Source organism: Lepisosteus platostomus, chromosome 27 (assembly GCF_059453375.1).
Source record: "Lepisosteus platostomus isolate fLepPlt1 chromosome 27, fLepPlt1.hap1, whole genome shotgun sequence".
Taxonomy (NCBI): domain Eukaryota; kingdom Metazoa; phylum Chordata; class Actinopteri; order Semionotiformes; family Lepisosteidae; genus Lepisosteus; species Lepisosteus platostomus.
The window spans coordinates 7,624,725-7,639,886 of record NC_142637.1 but is presented as its reverse complement, the minus strand read 5'-3'; the positions used below and the strand labels follow the sequence as shown (position 1 = coordinate 7,639,886).

Here is a 15,162-nt window from a genome sequence, read left to right as displayed (position 1 = left end):
AGCTCCGAAACTCTCCACCCCGCTCTTGCGAGCGCAGTTAAATACCGGCCCTCCTCCGGCGCTTAGTGCTGTACTGTGAAGCGCTGAACAGCAGCAGCGCGCCAGGAATAGAGTCCACGCACGGCGTGTTCCCCGTGGACTCACTGAACGCTGAAACTCCGCGGCCCCGAGTGGATTTAAAGAAATCTGGATACTTATTTGCTTCTTTTTTTTTCGTGCTCTCCTTCCATTGCGATTGAACTGGAATTGAGTTTTGAACACGGGGGTGTGCTTGTCAAACGTTTCGGGATTACATTAAGGAGTTCGCTGCGCTAATTGGTGAGTATTTCATTTCATCTCTGGGTTAGACCTCTGTGCACCCCCTTACGCTGCCTGTCGGAATACAGCGCTTGATGAAAACTGTGAAGATTTTGAAGCGCACTGTACGGCCTGGCGGGTATAAACTCGGCGGAATGACTGATCGATCGAGTCACTTTAAAAGTTGGTCATGCAGACAGCTTCATACCGGTACTGCAAGCAGTGTGTCGTTTCAGTGGTTCTGTAACACGCAAAAACAGAGCGGTTACAAACCACAGGACGTTTCGGCCCCCATCTAGACTGGCCGCTACGTGGTTGTTAACTGATCCAAGGATCTGATCCTTGAACGAAACCGGGCCTTCGGCTGCAATGACGTGATGGGGGCGGTTTGTTCCGGACTCCCGCCGACTCGTGACGTCCCCGGCGTCGGGGCTCGAGGTGCCACCTGCTGACCTCAGCGGTGGCCGTGTGGCCCGAGCCGGCCTGGGGCCGCGCGCGGAGCTGGGACAGAACGCGCGAGTCCCGCGAGGGGAGAGCGAGCGTCAGCACCGCGCGTCGCTCTTGCAGGAAGCCTGGGAGAGCTCCGGGACAGAGCGTTCGCACGAGTCTAAATATAGTTTTAAGACGGGTGACCAAAAAAAAAACCCAAAACAACCCCACACACAGCAGTGATCATACGATTGCAGAGGTCGGTCAGTTAGTTTACGTTGTGTGTTTTTTGTTTTGTAATTACGGAACCGGGCAGCTGCAGCAGTTTAGTATGCAGAAGTGAAAATCACAGCAGGGAGACGGGAATACCTGCGGACCCGGGTGGACCGCAAACGTGAGCGAGCCGCGCCGCCCGGACACAGGGCGACCCCGGCCCTCGGGTCACGTGTTTAGCGAGCCGACGTCATGGGGCTGTGGTGAAGTCCCTCCGCTGGCCTCTCGTGGCGTGTCCACGACTTTGACGTAACACCCCCTTGTTGGGGACGATGGCCCCGGTGGTACTCTTTTAAAGTTACCTGTCCGTCTTGATGTTGCAGAACAACAAAAAAAAAGCGTTTACATTTCAACGCACGATTTTTTTGTTTCTCAATAAGTACTGCAATACTGGACTGAACCCGCTGCCCAGCTCTTTACTAGACCGGATATCTGGATCTGCGTGACTTGATGTCCCTCCGCCCTCTGCTGCATTGTAATCCAGGGCTACCAAGCCTAGGTGATTAACGCAGTGGTCATAAGGCAAAGGAATTCACAAATGACACACCGCTTCAGTGACGAGACACCGTTTAAAAGCCCGGAACCCCCTTTCATCCTGAGTGTCTGTGACTACACTGCTGAGCACAACAGTTCTCGACTGTAGGGAACCGAAGAACGCAAGCGTTTGACCTACAGCCGCTGGCACCTGTGTCGGACCGCAGGCTGTGCAGTTCTTTCCCTACGCTTCGGCTGTAACCCAGCAATTGTCGTCTAAGGTAGGCGAGGAAGACGGTTCTAAATAAATACATTACGAGTATATGGCCGCAGGGGCTGCCGTCTGCCGACTAGACTGTGAATGAACACAGACAATGGGGGAAAAAAATGTACTGAAACTAAAAGCCTAGCCGTGAAATGGGGAAACTCCAGATACATGTTTTGTTTAGTTTATAATTGTGGCTATTGTTACTGATAGTGTGTTAGTGGGGCTGTGCTTTCACACTGTAACGTCTCGTAGAATCGGGCTGGTGCCTGGTGTTTTCGGCAACTGGGCCGAGGTGGGTCGTTCGTTATTCGGTCACGTTAATGACCAGCCCGGTGTGAGCCCGAACGGGGCTCTGCTCGTCCCCAGATACCCGGAGATAAGATAACTCTCAGGTACATTTCACAAGAAGACCGGGTCAGGAAGGGCCGTCGTCGAGTGCCCCGCTTTCAATCAGATCCTGACTGATGTGAATCACCCTGCTTGTTGTGGGAAATAACCTAGATGTGCGTTCGGGTTTTTCCCCCCCGATACGAGATCTATAAACCGATAACCCCCTCCACCCGTACGCGTTTATTAGTGCAGAGTCCAAAGCTAATTGTGAAGCAGTGCTCGATGTGTGAAAAGTTTTAAAACCTACTAAAAAAGGACAAACGCAGTCCATCAGGCTGCCTCGTGATTCCGCTGTCAAGAAATCCATATTGGACAGTGTTTTATTTATATTGTTTTGACAGCGATGTGTTCTATTGTACAAATATTGCTCTGTGGGAGCACATGGGTCTGTGCAGTATGTAAAAGTATTCTTACTGGCCTGGGTTTTGGAATATCGGTTGCTGTGAGGTCTAAATTGTGTTTATTCAACAGTTCTCGCATGACTAGCGGACACCTCGGTTTAGTAATTGGCGGAGGTTTAATTAAAGTCAGGAATGATTCACAAATTGTTGTGCCAAGATGACCTAACTGACCCCATTATCAGGCAGGGGAATTTCAGTACAGATCTCACTTATCTTACACTGATCTCTCATGCAGCAGTGGACACTACATTACTGCGAGCAACTGTTTCCGCTACCAAAGACAACACAAACCTGTCAGCACCGGGTATCCTCTCCTCTCCCGACCAAATATCACTGCAGGCATGTCTCTGTTTGAACTAAACCTCTGGATTTAATTCAATGCTTCTGTATACTTTTAACAGCTACTTTTTTATATGCAGCAATTTTTTTTAAAATGAAAAATAGATAAACTAGTAAAAATAGTTAAGAAATAGTTTTATAAGGGGATGGGCCGGCCAGTGGCGCACCTGGCTCACGGAGAGATCACAGGATGCGGTCCCCTCGCTTCACCGCTAGATGGCAGACACGCTTTTCCTTGGCGTCTCCAAGGATCGCGTTGTCTGTTGACTGCGGAGTCAGGCTATGTTGCTTTTGATTCAAGGGGTGATGGACTTGTCAGGATATCAATATTGTTTTTCCCCATTCAATGCAACGAGCTTTATTAGCATGACCGACAGTGTTGCCAAAGCGTACACGATCAACACAACATCTACGGACATTGGCAATACAGACCCCTCGTAGGAGGTTCGCGTTCAACATACGGCACATAGAACACTATTGGGATGGTAAGGGTACATATCATGAAGGATAATATGTATGAACTACTAAACACAAACCAGCTTTAGTTATTCCCACGCGCGTGGACAGTCGCGTTACAGTCTGTAGGTCGAATACAGGTTGTGTGTTTTTTAAAGTTACTTTTTTTCCCCGCTCTTGAGTTGTGAGCTGGGCTGCGGCGCTTGAGTTTACCGTGTGAGGTGTCGCGATCGGGAGAGCTTGTGGAGCCGGAGGTCTTGCTGTCGGATGTTATCCCGACAGCGAAGGAAGGAGCCGACGCAGTCCCGTGTGACCGTGAACCGTGCGTGTGGCGCAGTTTATACTGCACGGAGCGAGTTCAGCGATTCACAAAAAACGCGGTGCTTTGCTGTGACTCCTGTCGCTCGCTCGCTCGGCGCCCCGTTTCTGTCCCCAAAACAAGCGAAGCCAGTGTTTGCGCGGTTTCCCGCAGTGTAATCGCTCATGCGGCAAGTGTGCAACACGAGTACGTAAGGAAGACACCTGGGGAGGGCGTGGGATTTAATAAACATTGTTGTCGCAAAAACACAGCCGCCCATTGTATGAGGGACCGGAGGGCAGGACCCGGGCGGTTGCTAGGGCAGCCGGCCGGTGTGTTTTGACTGTGTTGTGCCGGCGGCCGCGAGGCTCAGCCTGCGCGTGTAGGCGCGCGGGCGCGCGCACGGCGTGGAGGAGCACGCCAGGGTCGGGTGCGCGCCACGTGACCTCCGGGGCACAAGAGTGGGGACGCCGGAGCCCCCAGGAACACCCCACTTCCGGGGAGTCTGCTCTTTCATTCCCATCTCTCCGAGCGCCCGGTTTTGCAGTCTGTAGGGCTGGCTGGTTCGGTCACTTTCGTATCCTATAATTGAATCATTGAATTGCAAAGCAGAATATTTGACTTTTTTTCTGCACTCGAATAATAATAATAATAATGAACAAGTAATAGGTTTATTCCCTGCTGAAAAGAGAAGAAAGAAAACAACGTTGCGGCTGTGGAGCCTTCTTCGGGTGTGAGAAAGATAGGGCAGTCCTATATGCTATTATTAGTAATAATCATCATCATCATCATCATCACTTCTGGCAAAATTAAATGGAATGGGTTTCACGTTGTGTCGACGATGGCCGTTGCCCACAAGGGGGCGCTACAGCTCTTGGAGCAGAGCTCCCTGTGCCCTCGCGGGGGCTGTTTTCCCTGCAGGTAACCGGGGCGCCTGGCGTGGCTAGAAGGGCCGCCTGCCGGACAGCGGGCTGCAGAGCGGACCCTCTCACAGGTCGGCGGGGAGACGAGCCGGGGTCCCGCTGGTTTGCCAACTGTGACGGGGTGGTGGTAGACGAGGGTGCTCTGCAGCTGAATTGAACCTCACCGAGCCTGTCTTGCGGCAGGCGAGCAAGCGCGAGAGACGCGACACGCGGTTTGCAGGGGCCCCCCTCCGCCTCCCCCGGCCGGTGCGGCGCGCGGATCCCTCGTGTGCGGGCGAAAATCCGACGCCCGGACCGAAGCCGCAGCTGCGTCCAACGCCAGGACTCATTAAAACAAAGATGCAGCCCTAAAATTAACAGCTTCGGGTAGCTATCTATTTAAATGCAATACGCCTTTTTTAGGCCTACTCGTCTTTCTTTACAACAGAAATAATACACATCTCAAAAGACATGAAAGGCCATCAGATTTATTCTGGGCCGCTTTTGTGATTCTAATACATTATGAATGGCCTCGAATTGCAGGTGGGCGGGGTCTAACGTATCCCTCCGGTTTGGCCGCGCCCCCTCCCTGGCTCCGATTGGCGGAGAGGCCGGGGGGAGGCGGTGTCTCGACTCCACGTGGGAGTTTTGCCTTGCATTGGCTAAGATAACAAAGTCTGAGCGCTATGCCGCCGCTGATTGGCTGGAGCAGCCGGGCCCGGTGGGCGTGCTTTGCCCCTGTAGAGCGGTGATACTTTGTAACATTTTTTTGTTGTTGACTTTGCATTGGAGCTGCGAGGAGGCAGCGGAGAGCAGGACAGGTTTTACGAGGCTTGGGCAGTCAGTAGTACTGATCCCCTGCTACTAGCAAGAACCCTACAGCTCCGGGCGTTTTTAAAGAATTAGGAATCAACCCTTTTAACATCAGTAACTGCTTACCTTTTAACTGCATGGCGGAGAGGCAGCAGCCCGCAAAGTCGAGTTAAATTGTCAAGAGGAATCTCGTGTCTCCGATCGGCTATTGTTTCGCGTTGGCGATGGTCCGCTACCGTAGCATTTAAAAAAAAAAAACCACACGGGGACAGCGGGTCTGGACGTGGGATTCTTCGCAGACGAAACGGAGAGAAATTAAACGTCTTTTAAAACGAGAAACGCTCAAAGAGGTGGGGGGACTTCATTTCGGGGATATTTCTATAACGAGAAGACCGGAGAAGATCTGGCGTTCGCGTTGGGCTGTACAAGGAACAGCAGAACACTTGGATCTTGTGATATTTTGAGGAACCCCCTTTCTCGGGTACCAGGGCTTTTGTTTTTTTTTAAATTTGGGGGTTTGAGCCCCTTTTCTTTCTCTCCGACCAACACCAAACTCCCCACCCCCTTCTCCTCCTCCTCCTCCTCCCTCCTCCCCGTTTTTTTTGAGCTACAACCCCCCTCAAACCCCCTCGCGCTGTCTCGCTCTTGAATGCCAGGTCATCGAATGGACCAGCACCCTAGCGCGAGGAGCTGCACGAGCCGGGGAGCCGCGTCCTGCGAGGCCGTCGCGAGCGAGCCCTCCATGAACTTGTACATCCGCTCCACCACCGGCACGCGCTTCGAGCTCTCCCTGCCGCAGGACGAGACGGTGGAGGGGCTGAAGAGGAGGTTATCGCAGAGGCTGAAGGTGCCGAAAGAGAGACTCGCTCTGCTACACAAAGAAACGTGAGTACGGCGGCGACCGCATCCTGTCTTGTCTCGCTGTGTCGTGCATCGTCCACGGAACCCGTACACTCGTCTAACAGGCAAGACTTCGGGGCTGTTTTCTCCCTGCTGCTCTGTTTAGAATCCAGGGCACACAGCAGGTACAGGGCTGGGAGGGCTGCCCGGCGTCTCTGCTCTGCAGGCGAGCCCGGAGGTGGCTTATCCGCCGAGTGGTGTCTGCTGGGCTGCCGTGCACTTGCACCGCCCTCCGCCGGTGCAGCCAGGGGTACTAGGAGACAGAGCTGTAGCATGGGAGTCCGCTCACCCGCAGGAGAGACAAACCCCCCGATTGCTTTCAGCCTGTACACCCGTGTGCCTCCGACCGCGAGCCGTGACTTTTTTATTTTTGGCGTGTTTTTTTTTCTCTCTCTCTCCCGCGGCGTGAGAGTGGGGGAGCGGAACATTTCTGATGCAATGTTTCGCAGTTGAGAAGCACGCGGGGTGGGGGGGGGTCTCCGGGCCGGGCCGGTCCTCCCGACTATGCCCAGAAGTGTGGGTTTCACCTGAGCGGCGGAGAAGTCGAGCACCAGCCGGCGGAAGTTGTCCCGGGGGTCTCCCCGGAGTGGGGTGCAGACGTGCTTTACAGGCTGCGTCCCGGGGTCTGGAGAGGGCAGGGGGGGGGCTGACAGGAAGGTTAAGTTAGTGCAGGGCAAAGGTTCCTGCTCCGACCGCCGATCCGTGACAGAGCTCGGCGACATCCTCGCTCCGAGCCCGGGGGACAGGCGACAAGCGCTGCGAATCGCCTGTAAAAGCAGGATCAGTAATCGCAGCTCCTAGGAGTTATGACTCGGGTATGTTAATGGGAAAACGTGTCCATTCCTGTCCCCCACCCCCTCCTCCTCCTCTCCTCCTTTCCGTTTCATCTGCCGTCTATTCTTAGTCTTCTCTCCCTCTCCTTCGTCACGGGCTCGCGATGTGTATTGAGAGTTTTCATATTGAGATTCTTCTCATCAATTACACCCCTCACACACTCTCCCGCCGCATAGGAACCCGATTGTAACATTTGCATACAAAGTAGCACGCTGAAGTGTGTGTGGCTGGGGTGGGGGGGGGGTATTTAAGTACAGGATTAGCCGGGGGCCGGTTCGGAAGACAATGAAGTCGCTGCCCTCTCGAATATTAACGCCTGGTCACCTGGTCACGATCGGGCGCCTCTCGCTCCTGACCGGGGCGGGAGCAGTCTTGGCGTTAAAGCCGATCGATACTTTGGGGCGGGGGGCGCGTTTTAAAAACAGAATCACAATGGAGACCCGGGAGGGTGGACTTTGTGTATATATGTGTGAGGAGGAGGAGGGGTTGCTTTGTCACTCGCAAATGACCCTGACTTAACTGCCGCATTGTTTTTCTTTCGAAAAGGAGGGTGGTCGTTAACGCCCCCTCTAGTAATCGGCTCTCAGATCGCACCTTTCTTCTCGTTTTTGTAAGAAGAAGACGGAACACCTTTCCTCTCCTTCCTACGGACTGCTGCCCCTGGGCTCCCTTTGTTCAGGGGCGATGACATTTAACACACACACACACAATCCGAGTCTCTTTCTCCTGCTGCTGGAGAGATTCTGTGCGTTGAGTCACGCCGGTCTTCCGCTATGATTTGTGTCGGTGCTGCCATTGATGGTCTGGTTGTTTGCCGGCGCTGTCGCGCTCGATTGAAAGTCCGAGGTGTAGTTTTATTTGGGGGGGGAGGCAAAAACGTGCCCCAGCCAGATCTCGAAGGCAGCCTCGGGAAATACCCCCTTTTTTAGTAACCGCCGACCAGCAGCTGCCGGAAGCAGGGGCAAGGACCTGCACACCTGTCTCTCTTGAACGGCCGCATTCCTCTGAAAGCCCACCGTGTTCTTAATGTCCCTTTCTGTCGCTGGCTTTTGGCTCAGCTGACTTCGGGGGCAGGTGTGTGTCGTCCTGGCTGCGGTTCCGTGCACACAGGGCCTTGTCACCTGCTGGTTTGGACCCGCTCAAGGTGAAGGAAGATTCGCCGCTCATCTATTATTAATCTTGGGGGGGGGGCGTCTTAAAATAGCCACAGTCGTTACGGCTCTGCGGGCAGGTGTCGGTGGCCGAACAATAGAAACCGTGCACGACAGACGGTGAGACGGCACCGGGTCCATCAAGGCCTTTTAAAAAGAAGTCTCCCCAGGAGTGACGTCACGGCTACGTCTGACCGAGCGCGGTCATTCACCCTCGACTATGGGCGTTTGTAACACGGCGCGCTCGCCACACTGCAATTACGATTCCGGGTACTGTGTCATTTATTTTTATGGGGCTGTGGACTTCAGACTCGCAGCACAGCTACAGAAAAGGCAGCGTGTGCTGTTCATGGCACCGCTCTGCCTCCCCAGCGGCAGACGTGCTTTGTGTCGCCATTCTGCTGAGTGTAGGGTTTCCTAATAAGGCCCGCAGAGAGGGGGGGCGGAACCGGTTCGCTTCTGGCGTTCGGGTGATGTCGGAGGCTCGGCTTGGTGTGGGCCAAGAGCTCGAGTCGCCCCCTGAGGGCCTGGCCGGTTCCCCGGGTTGGAGAGTGAGACTCAAGACCATGAGCCTCGAGTGTCGGAGGTGGTGGTGGTGGGGGGGGTTCTGGACAGGACCGGGCCTGGTCTCCTTCAGCCTGACCCGACTCCCGCTGTACTTGCAGCTGCAGGCGGGTGAGAGAAAGCACGCTATTTATATAAATGCCTCTTCCCCCCCGTCTTAGAGGACACTGGTGTCACATGCTCACAAAGAGCACTGTGCTCCAGTTTTAGAGGGTGGTGAGGAGGAGGGGGGGAGAGAGACTAATACTTAACCCTTCCGTGACCAAGTTAATGACAATGAGACGTTAAAAAGAAAAGAAAACGGCACCCCTTTTCACTGACGCAGGCGTACCTGTAATAACGCCTAATAAGGAGAATCGTCATGACACCCCAGTTTATTCCGTTTGCGCTTGTGGCTCACATGGTATTATTGTGTGTTTAAACGGATATTTTGTTTTCCTGATCGGTTCTGTTTCTTTTTTTTTTCCCTCTCTCCCAGGCGGCTAAGTTCAGGCAAACTCCAGGACTTCGGCGTCTCCGATGGGAGCAAGTTAACACTCGTCCCCACTGTGGAAGCGGGTTTAATGGTAGGAGCTCCGCCGCGCGTGCTGAGATCCAGCCGAGACCTCACGCGGGGATCCGGCACTAATCTGTCGCAAATGCGCAGTTCGGAGGGGTTTGGGGGGTAAATGTTTCCAAAGCCTTCCTCGAAAAAGACTTGAGCATTGCACTCTGCGTGTACTCTGATTTGCTGTCAATAACCTTTTCAACTTATTTTTAAAATCGGTGCGTTCCTCCCTGCGTTTTAACAATTGGGACAGCACACGGATTGCTCGTGAATGTTATTCTGATTGATTTTATTTTTATTTTTTTTTTACGCGTGCGAAAGATCCGTCTCATCGGCTCACGTTTTCTTTTCTCTTTCTGCTTTGTCTCCTGTGAAGTCACAAGCATCCAGACCCGAGCAGTCCGTCATGCAGGCTTTGGAGAGCTTAACAGAAACTCAGGTAAGAGCTGATTCCGGCCGTTGCTATAGAACCGCGTGGTTTGCATTAGGCGGACCTGCCGTGTACTTCAGTGTGCATGTTTTTTTTTAATCCATGCAATAAAAGTGTTGGGTTAATTTGCAATATATACATGAAAGAAGACAATGCGTCAGACCTGGGCCAGGAGCTGGGGGTAGTGATACTTGTCTGTGAGCTTTCAAGTAAGGGTGGGGTAGGAAAGGAGAAGCCCCGAGATTTCACGAGCTTCTTTCGCGTCGTATCCCCCCTTTAAATGGCAGGGAGACGTGGCCGGTGTGTCGGGGGAGCTCACCTCGTATGTCACGCGGCTGCCGCGGGCCTCGATCGCTGCCGCATCTGCGCTGAGGCGGGGGCCCCGCCCCCTTGTGCGTCATCCCGGACGCCTTCTGGGAGGTCAACCTCGGCTCGTGCGCCTGAGGTGTGATCGAGAGCTCTGCAGCTCAGAAATCGTTTCCAAGAAATGTTGAGTGTGCGGTGCGGTTTTGTGTGGTTTTTTTTTTCTCACCCAGATGCGCCCTGCCCCCCCCACCCTAAAGTCGGATTAGATGTACCAATGCCTCAAACTTGGTTTTCAGGTTCCTTACGTCTCGGGAGTTTGAGTTTGGCTATGGCTATCTCATTGCAGACCATCTTTGCATGAAGCATAGTGGCAGCAAAATGCCCTTAATTAGAACCCCTAGAGGCAGCACAGGAATATTCAGCAGCTCTATGCCCAAGATGACCAAATAAGTTATGGGGAACATGTCTCATATATCGGATGGCTTTTCGGGAATGGATAATATTTTGCTGGGTTTTGGGGGACCCCGGTAATGAGTAAAAAGGGGGTCACTTGGCCCTGTGCTCAGATGCAGTGTGGGGGGGCCCTGGATCTGATGAGCAGGGGGCATCTCTTGGCCTGAATGGTGGCTAACCAGCCCAGGGGCGAAGATCACCCAGCGTCCCCACTGCGCTCTGGGGAGACAGCGCTGCTGGTGTCTCTGTGGCTCAAAACGAAAGCTCTTTTGCAGTAAAAGCTCTTGTGCTGCAGGTCTTCAATTCCACCCTCCACGCGAGCAGGACAGTATTCAACGCTTGAGTCAGAGGTGAAAGCACAACTGGCTCGTCTTTATGATCAGTGAATAGGGTATTAAACCTGTGGCACACCCTTCATGATACCGCTGAGGCCGTCGGCATCGTAAGGGGGGTTTTGTAGCATGCTGTACAGAGTGGGTTTTCAGCTGTGGAATGCCAATAAAAACTATATTGGCCAACTTCGTGCGCTCACCTCATTAGACAAAGCATCACGTTTCGGTTATCCAAGCAAAGCCTGCTTACACATGGTGGAAACATTTTTGCATGCAGTGAGGGCGTGACGTTTTAAGAGGTGAGGGCTCACGGTGCCGTCTCTGTGCTCCTGCTCTGTGTCTTGTGAGCGTGTGGTTAGGAGACACCGTGTTATGGAGGGGTTTGTAGGGGGGCAACGTTCACCTGGAAAAAAAAACAGTGTTGACTACTCCTGTTGCTCTTTCAAGTGCTGGCAGCAGAACGGAAGAGGAAACGGTGTCTTGTGAGCCCGGCGTTGCTGATAAAAATGCTGTCTCAAACCCCAGCATGGCTGGCTTCCTGTAGATATTTTTAACCTGGAAATCCTGCTTTTATTGTGAGATCAGAGCCGGGCTGCAGTGACGACAGGCGAGTGTTTGTGTGTGCGTGCGCGCGCGCGTGTGGGTGTGTGATCCACTGTGTGTGGGGAGAGGAGAGGGGGGTGTAGCAGGAAACGCGGCTCTCATTCACCATTGTGTGGCCACATGATTGCTGTTGCTGGCAGGAGAAAGAAAACAAAGGCAGTTGTTCCCCCTCGGGTACCCCGAAACCCTTAGCAGGAATCCGTGGTGACGGACGTGAGTCAATCAGTCGGTATGACTCCCCCCCTCCCCATTCAGGGCCCTGGGTGTTATGAGGAATGTTCAGTATGCTCTATTATTTTCGTCTCGTTTCCTGTTGAGTCACTGCTGGGATCGGGGTTTTCAAGTATGGAAATTGTTCTGAGCGAAACAGCACTCGGCTCATGTGCCAGGAGCCCTCATCATATCATTCCTTACAGCAGGTGTTTTGAATTCCCATGCAAAGCTGCAATCAAGTGCTTTTTTTTTTCAATTCATTGCATCCTGGAAGAGGGTGGCGATGGGGCTGTAGGTTTGGAAATACTGGCTTAATTCTTCAAAATGGCTAAGAGGAAGATGGGGGGGGGGGGGGGGGTGAGGTTGGTAACAAAGGCTCAACACATCCAACACAAACTCGATTTGCTGCGGTTTGCTTCATCTGCAACTCAGGAAGTATCCAGAATCAATCAATGCCCTTGAAGGCTTTTAAAAGCTCTGGGTATGCTGGCTTGACAGATACCGTTGCCTCTTAAAAACAGCCATTGTTAACATCCGGCTGCCTCGCTGCACCGGCAAAGAAAGTTGAGACAGTGGGGACGGAGACTTGTCTTCCTTTTCCCTGGGAGGGTAAGGGTCCATCGACCTTTCGTTGACCCCTTTCCTCGTCCGCATCGCGGCGCTCGGGACCGCAGCCCGGTGGAAAGGCTTCCAGGCGGAGATCCGTTCCGGAGTTCCGCTCGGCGAGAAAGAAAGTGTTTTGTGAAAAGAGAAACCCGAGATAATTACCACGGCGGCTCCTTCCTTGCTGCTTATGTCGCCTGTAATTTGAACCTCGTGTGGTCTGACATGGCTGGCACTGTCTTAATTGCCGCCTGGCCTGCTCTCCGCCCGCGGTGGGGCAAGAGCAGCACGGGCACAGTGTCCGCCCTGGGATCTGAAATGCCCGTGCCCACTTGCACGTGCCACACCGGTGCGGGTGTACAGGTGTCCGTCCCCTTGGCAACAGGAGTGAAAAAGCAAGGAGGGGTCTTCCTCCTCTTCGAGCCTCAAGGCCTTCGTGTCGTGTCCTCGGCCCGTGTGCAGGGGTCGGAGACGAGCCCAGAGGAGCAGGCCGCCGGCCTGACTGTACTGATCAGCTGCTCGTCTCTCCCACCCCCTCCCCCCGTGCCGATCTTGAGCCCGTGTGGAGAGGCGCGGTGTCCTGGCGCGTGCACGCGGAGGGACATCTGGTCCGTTGCGTAAGCGCCGGCGCCCGATTTGAATGGTTTTGCATCCCAGGGACAGAGGCTTTAACCACAGCGATCTTGGGTCAGCTCACAGGCTGTCAGGAACTCATCTGGAGCATGGGTTTATTTGTATGTAAAAAAAAAACCTCCTGTGTGACCTTTGATGAAACTGCTCAAAGGGCTTCTTTCACTTTCTTTTAGAAGTTCCTGGCTGTTCCAGGAGCTGTCAGGCTGCTCTGTACTGCGCTGTGTCTGTATGCTGGGGTAGCTTTCTAGGGAGTGTTGATGTGGGGTCTGTTTGTGTTTGTCCGGCAGCTGTAGGACCTAGATATATTGATTAGAGAGGGGGGGGGGGGGTTGTTTTGTTTGGCTGTCGGCGCTCTGTGATGTTTGGTTCTGAAGAGCAAGAATCTGGGCCAGCACCCTCCCCACCCCCATACCCCCCCCAGCGCTCAGCACTGCGCTGGCGATGGTTTCGCTCAAACAAGGAAGGGGCTTCGGTTTGCAGTGAGTTCACGGTTCAGACGGCTCAGGGTCCCGAGAGTGGCAGAAAATGCAGGAGTGGCTCATTTTTGAGCAGCTCATCTCCGGGGATGGGGGCAGTGACTCATAGCTGTAGGGTGGGGGGGGCGATTTCTTACGTTGCAGGTTAGCTAGTATCTCTGGTCTGGCAGCGTTCACATCGTATCATACCTCCACACCACATGCTAACTGTGTCAGGTGTGTTTTTTTTTTTTTCCTGCATTATCCTTTTCAAGATTGCAAGTTTGAGCAAAGACCCAAAACACGCAAACATTTCGATGCCAGAACAGGCAGTTTTCCCTTTTGGCGACTTGATTTTGTAAGTGTTTTACTAGGGCGTGCTGTGGGGAGGGGGGTAGGAGGATAGATGGATAAGACCTTATTGATCCCGAAGGGAAATTGATGTGTTGCAGCAATCCAGCGCAAGACCAGCAAAAAACAGACATCAGAATAGACGAAAAATTCAATTGCGTACAGTAATACGAAATAAATATAAATACATAGGTGTGTGCAAAATAGGCTCTTAATCACTGTAAACGCAATAAAATGTGCAAGGTGTGCATAGGTATATACAGATTGAGTGTCCAAAAAAAAAGTTCAATGGAGCAACATGCTGTCCATAGATGAGAAAATGAAGGGCTAACAGTCCTAGCCTAGGGCAGCGTTATACACCCTGACAGCCGCTGGGAGGAGAGACCTGCGGAAACGTTCCCTTGAACACTGCAGCTGGGGCAGTCTGTCTAAAAGTGCTCTGCTGCCCAGTAACAGTCCCCTGTAGCGGATGAGAGGCGTTGTTCCTGATGGCTGTGAGCTTGGTCAGCATTCTCCTCTCAGCCACCAGCGCCAGGGGGTCAAGGCTCTTCCCCGACACAGAGCCAGCCTTCTGCCCCTCCCCCCCCCTGCTGTTTCTCCCCTGGGTGCCTACGGCCCCGAATGAGGATTCCTTAGAGCCAGACAGCTGGGGACTTGAAAGATGGCCGGCCTTGGTGAGTCAGAGTGATTGCAGCACGGCGGTGGAACAGGTTGTTCTGTGCGGCGCGAGGATGCCGAGGAAGACAATAGCGAGGCTGGGAGGGAGAGAGGAGCAAGGCGAGAGAATGGAGAAGGTCACTGCTAAATTGGCTTTCTTCTTTCTTTCGCAATCACGACTCGGATCAGCATGTTCTGTGCTTGACAGGGTAGCGTGATGCGCACACAATCCTGTACTCCTCGTGACTAACGTCCGTTTTTTTTTTTAAAGACTGGTATTGATGGCAATGGCAGGTTGCAACCAGTTTGGGATGGGCTGGCTTGAGGGGGGTGGAGGGGGGTGGGGGGGGGCACTTCCTAAGACTGAAAATGTCAAGCGATTCTATAGTAAATAAGTCTGTGGCTGCTTTTCTGCAGAGACTTTGACCTTTTTTTTTTGTGCCCTTATGTAGTTTATTTCTGCGGTTAATCTGCCATTTACCTCCAGAGGCATTGGAAATCATTAGGTCTTAATGGCATTGAGCAATTGGCGGGCGGAAAAGAATCGAAATCTGTCTGTGAATTAGATAAATCGATATTGCAGCTTCAGGACAAGAGGGGGGAAAACAGCCATGCATGAACATACTCCATATTTGTGCCTGTGTATTTAGATATACCGTGATATGAAGGCATTCTGCACTTGCACCTGCAGCAGTGCCATTAATTTGCTGATCTCTGTGTGCTCTTCTGCAACTCCTTGGATGGCTCTCATTTTCCCATTAGAGACGGCATCTCGTCTTGGGTTTTGTGT

At 53.0% G+C, this 15,162-nt stretch overlaps 1 protein-coding gene across 4 annotated transcripts in view; it reads left to right on the top strand.

Annotated features, from left to right (window-relative positions):
- The first annotated feature begins 26 nt into the window (after window positions 1–26).
- The window catches only part of midn (midnolin), a 31,919-nt gene continuing 16,783 nt past the window's right edge, over window positions 27–15,162 (top strand). The window contains exons 1-4 of one of the 4 annotated variants that reach the window (XM_088622335.1): window positions 27–318; window positions 5,997–6,225; window positions 9,268–9,355; window positions 9,713–9,775. In XM_088622335.1, coding sequence (XP_088478461.1) covers window positions 6,005–6,225; window positions 9,268–9,355; window positions 9,713–9,775 — 372 coding nt within the window. In that variant the 5' untranslated portion in view covers window positions 27–318; window positions 5,997–6,004. Of the gene's footprint in view, window positions 319–376; window positions 1,755–5,264; window positions 5,822–5,989; window positions 6,226–9,267; window positions 9,356–9,712; window positions 9,776–15,162 lie in introns of those variants that run through there. The other 3 variants (XM_088622337.1, XM_088622336.1, XM_088622334.1) reach the window with 3 other exon arrangements.